General features: G+C 43.5%; 1 protein-coding gene across 1 annotated transcript; it reads left to right on the top strand.

The window, feature by feature from the left end:
• On the top strand, positions 246–3,865 carry LOC8076967 (MLO-like protein 1). The gene is made up of 14 exons (XM_002441062.2): positions 246–528; positions 662–719; positions 859–1,106; positions 1,305–1,421; positions 1,494–1,548; positions 1,798–1,889; positions 2,046–2,120; positions 2,206–2,294; positions 2,376–2,425; positions 2,612–2,652; positions 2,749–2,961; positions 3,077–3,144; positions 3,264–3,324; positions 3,427–3,865. Exons 1-14 carry the CDS (start codon positions 406–408, stop codon positions 3,574–3,576), a joined length of 1,440 nt encoding a protein of 479 aa, XP_002441107.1. The 5' UTR covers positions 246–405; the 3' UTR covers positions 3,577–3,865.

Genomic DNA, 5,107 nt, shown 5'->3' with positions numbered 1-5,107 from the left:
TGGTGTCATATTGTTGTCATGGGGATGGGTTCTGGGGAGTTCATACCCGATGGGGATTTAGCATTGCCAACACTATCAACCACCGTTTAAAGCTCGGCTCCCCTCCAGTGAGCTGCTGCTGTCCACCGGTCTCATATTCCCGGGGCCCACCTGAAAGCTCTTCGCTCCTGGGGCAGTGGGCCCAACTACTGTCTCCTTCCCCCCTACTATCGCCATGGCACCACGTGCGCCCGGTGGCGTTTCGAGTTCGACGTACGGCATAAAACGAAACCAAGGATATGGCAGAAGCGCCGAGCTCGCGCTCCTTGAACTGGACTGCAGGCAACCAATCAGCCAGTCTGAGAAGGAGATAGGGAGCACCCGGAGCAGGGTCGAGAACAAGTGGACGGCCGGACCGGACGGACAATGGCGGAGGCCGACGAGGGGGCGGCGCTGCAGTTCACACCGACGTGGATCGTGGCGGCGGTCTGCACCATCCTCGTGCTCATCTCCCTCGCCGCCGAGCGGGGCCTCCATCACCTCGGCAAGGTACGTACGGCCGGAGCTGGAGCTCTTGCTTGTTTTTTCAGCTGCTACGAGCTATGTGACTGACTGACTGTGATGCCGATGAGCTGATGAGAGCTTCACTGACTCTGGTGTTCTTGGGCCGGCATGCATGCAGACGCTCAAGAAGAACCATCAGAGGCCGCTCTACGAGGCGCTCCTCAAGGTCAAAGAAGGTAACTATACTCCTAGAAAAGAAAAAGTTTTTTTTATGTGTTCTTCTAGCTCTAGCTACGTACTCAGAGACGTACGACGATGCGTCATCTTCAATGATTTGAGCTCTTCTGTTCTGTGTGTTGGTGTGTATTGTTGCAGAGCTGATGCTTCTGGGGTTCATCTCCCTGCTGCTGACGGTGTTGCAGGGGACGATCCAGAGGACATGCATTCCTCCCAGCTGGACAAACTACATGCTGCCGTGCCAAAGACCGGGGCAGGGGCACGACGAGGCTCCTGCGGCGGCCGCCATGGCGGCGCGTCTTGTCGCCGCCGATATCCTCGGTGGGATCAGTAGGGCACGGATGCTCAGCGAGGCTGGGGCCGAGGCCGGGCTGTGCGAAATGGAGGTGAAGTGGTGAACTCACTGAATAATCATGCGGCTAATATAGACACTTGTTGTTCATAGATTTTAAATTGTGAAAAACATTGTTTGCCAATGTTTAATTCATAATATATATATAGCTATTAAAATAGAATCAAACAACAAAATGGGCGTCTTGATGTTTCTTTTTCAGCATCTTATTGGTATGCGTTTGTCTTGACAGGGGAAAGTTCCACTGCTGTCCCAAGAAGCCTTGCATCAGCTGCACATCTTCATATTTGTTCTGGCTGTCTCGCATGTATTTTTCTGTGCTACAACTATGCTTTTAGGAGGTGCAAAGGTAATTAATTAAACTGTGGAACTTTTGTTGCTTCTTCTGCCGGCTGCTTCTTACTGTCCTTTTTTTACTCAGATACACAAATGGAAAAAGTGGGAGGAAGAAATTCAGAAAAACGCTGCAGGAAACGGTATCACGAGTCATGACCCAGCTTGTTGTTGTTGTTGTTGCTCATATTTTAGTGCAATGACACACACTGGTTTGAAAATCCTCTTGTTTTTCTAGGGAAACTGGAAACATGTAATTAATCGTTGTGAAAACAAAAGCTATGTTTATGATCTGGTTATTTTCTTCACAAGAGAAAGGAACAGTTTGTTATCTTCGTAAGATAGACCTGTTTGTTGATAGGATTGATAAAATCCGATATGTGAAACTGCAGGATCTAAGAAGGTGTTACCTATGCATCAAGTTTCATTTATCAGAGAACATTATGAGGTTATTGGCACAGATTCTAAGACATTGTGTTGGCTGGTAAGGTGTACTACATTCATGTGTTCTACTGTCATATATTACCTGTATATTGAAAAATAATATTTACTCCCTCCAAAGAAAAAACTGACGTTTTAACCCTCACATAATAGTCTATTGGTGAACTAATAGCCTTTCCTCTTGCCTTTTCACATTCAGCATTCATTTCGTAAGCAGTTTTATGGTTCAGTAGCTAAATCAGACTACGCCGCAATGCGTCTTGGTTTTATCATGGTAAGCAGCACCATTGGATGTCAAGATAATGTTCTGTTATATTCTTTATATGTAAACATGCATGCATTCTTTTGTATTATTGCAGACTCACTGTCGCGGAAACCCAAAATTTGATTTCCACAAGTACATGATGAGGGTTTTAGAGTCTGATTTCAAAAAAATTGTCGGTACAAGGTAATAAATCAATTCTAAATTTTGAGGGAATTTTGCTTCATGATGAATAAACTTAACCATGCTGTTTTTGTCGCCTTTTAGCTGGCGCTTGTGGATCTTCGTGGTGATATTTCTATTGCTCAATGTCAATGGTAAACCGTCCCTTATTTCACTTCAACCCTTGTAAAAAAAACTTTCATAGGTTTTTTCTGTTACTGTAAATTCTTCCCCGGAACTAGTTTGTCCTTTTTAACAGGCAGCTAGGTCCTCCAGCAATATTTCAGTATTTATTTAAGCTTCTCAAACTACTCCCACTTCATCAATTTGTTAATCTGCAGGTTGGCACACGTACTTTTGGATGGCTTTCCTTCCCCTTGTTGTAAGTGCAGACGACTTTGAAGCAAGTTCTGAATAATTATAAGCATTCGTTCAGGGACTAGGAGCTTAATTAAGGGCGTCTAATTACTTGTTGCAGCTTCTGTTAGCCGTTGGCACAAAGCTGGAGCACGTGATAGCTCAGCTAGCCTACGACGTAGCCGAGAAGCAGACGGCGACGATCGAGGGCGATTTGGTTGTGACGCCATCGGACCAGCACTTCTGGTTCGGGCGGCCGCGGATCATCCTGCACCTCATCCACTTCATCCTCTTTCAGAACGCGTTTGAGCTCGCCTTCTTCTTCTGGATACTGGTAACACTACTAAGCATTACTGCGACACACCATTTCTGAATTCATATTCTGAATTGTGCTCCCTCCGATGCTGCCCATGACTGAACGCAACGACACTGTAATTTTCCTTTTGAAGATGACCTATGGATTCGAGTCCTGCTTCATGGACAACATCGGCTTCCTGGTGCCCAGGCTCGTGCTCGGGTAATTCGCATGGCCATGGCCTCCATCAGTATTATATCTCACAGGAATTCAGATGGCAGCTGTATGAGCATGTTCTTCATTCTGACTCCTGCTGCATCCACACTTGTATGTACCTGCAGGGTCGTCATTCAGCTTCTCTGCAGCTACAGCACACTGCCTCTCTATGCAATCGTAACCCAGGTGCGTGCGTTGGCAGTCTTCTTCGTCTCAATATACATCCGTTTGTCGTCATATATATACAGTATCCTTCAAACACTGATTGATGATGGGCTGTGCTCAAAGATGGGGAGCTACTACAAGATGGAGATCTTCAACGAGCATGTGCAGCACGGCGTCCTGGGGTGGGCAGAGAAGGCCAAGAAGAGATCGGGGTTCAAAGAGGGCAGCAGCTCCCCGACCGCTGAATCCATGCATGGCGAAGATGCGGCATAGGATTGGAATGGTGAGGCTAACGGGTAGCTGGGGAGGACGACAATAATGAGGCAGCAGTCGCAAACAGAGAGAAAGCGATAGTGATAGCATGTTTCGGTTGCTCTACAGCAATGGCTTCTACGTATCATACTCTCATGTGTGGTTACAGACGAGCTGTGTAATTTTTGCAGATAGCTTCACTCGCACCAGCCGTAAAAGTGTAAAACACTGTTAGTATTATAATACTAATTAATGGTATGTATCGATATCTATATACTCTTATAAAGTTAAAACTCAATTAGATGTTTTATTTTTGTTCATGTAAAGTATCTATTTATTTTTTACTAAGCGAATCCACTAAATATTCTATATCTTAGTGCAAGGTGTCTATATCATTCCTTACTAAGTGTCTCACTAACTTACAATCCTTCGTACAAGCTATCCATGACATCCCTTATTAATTACTCTTTTTGAAAAGTTTTTTTAGGCGTGACAAGATGAATCCCAAATATCAAGGAATGCATGAGTGGAGAATAGATCTATGACATTAATTTAGGCAACTTCATGCATTCAACATTAACTGCTCACCCTGAGGATTGGCTCATACGAAGCGCCAAGGAGCTAGGCCCAATAAGGCCAGTCTCAATAGAAGTTTCATGGCTTAGTTTCTAAAACATTTGTATTTTCAAAAACAGTACATAAGAGTTTAATCCTCATAAAACTATCATCATGAAAGATGGCCAAAAAAACAGCAACGTGAAAGCTAATCCCTTCGTTTACATTGCTTGTATTTACTACCACTGAGACTCAAGGAGACATCTGTCTTGGTATAGCTACAATGCCTTACATGAGAGTGCCAGCCCAAAAAGAGTACAAAATGTGTACTTTTAAAATTTTAGTTTATTAACGTACAAGTCATGTATATACACTATTTATTTTGTCACTTATTTTATTGGTATTTTTTATATTAGCTTATAGATTTTTACTAGATTTGATATAATAAAATAATATACAATTCAAATTCATTAACTAGTATAGTAATGTTGTATATATAAATTTAAGAAAAATTCATGACAACGTATGCTCTTAGTATTTAATATTTGTGATCTCGATAACGCCACAGCGTTGCCTTTTGCAATGTGACAATGAGTCAATGACCATGCGGTGGTAACGATAAGAATGGGTCACTCTGGCCTCTGGCTCTGGGTGTAGCACGACAGCGCTCGGATTCTTGCAGGAGGCAGGCAGCCAACAGCAAAAACGCCTCTGGTTACAACGAGACAAGTTTTTTTTTTCAAACACATGAGAGTTGCGTATCTTTGTATTACAATGAGACTAAACTCTGGTAAGGTACAAACGAAATTCATTAATTCAACAAGAGACGAATCTTCCAACATCATACCACTATTGCCACAGAAATTCAGCAAGAAACCAAAACGCTCAACGTCATTTCGTTACTGCCACAATATTTTCATCCTGCCAAAAACATGTATGCTCTAGACAGTGGCGTGTAACCAATGTACAATGCCAGCCTAGCTCATCTAATTGAGTG

Source organism: Sorghum bicolor, chromosome 9, assembly GCF_000003195.3.
Source record: "Sorghum bicolor cultivar BTx623 chromosome 9, Sorghum_bicolor_NCBIv3, whole genome shotgun sequence".
In the NCBI taxonomy this organism is placed as follows: Eukaryota; Viridiplantae; Streptophyta; class Magnoliopsida; order Poales; family Poaceae; genus Sorghum; species Sorghum bicolor.
This window is presented reverse-complemented; position numbering and strand designations above follow the sequence as displayed.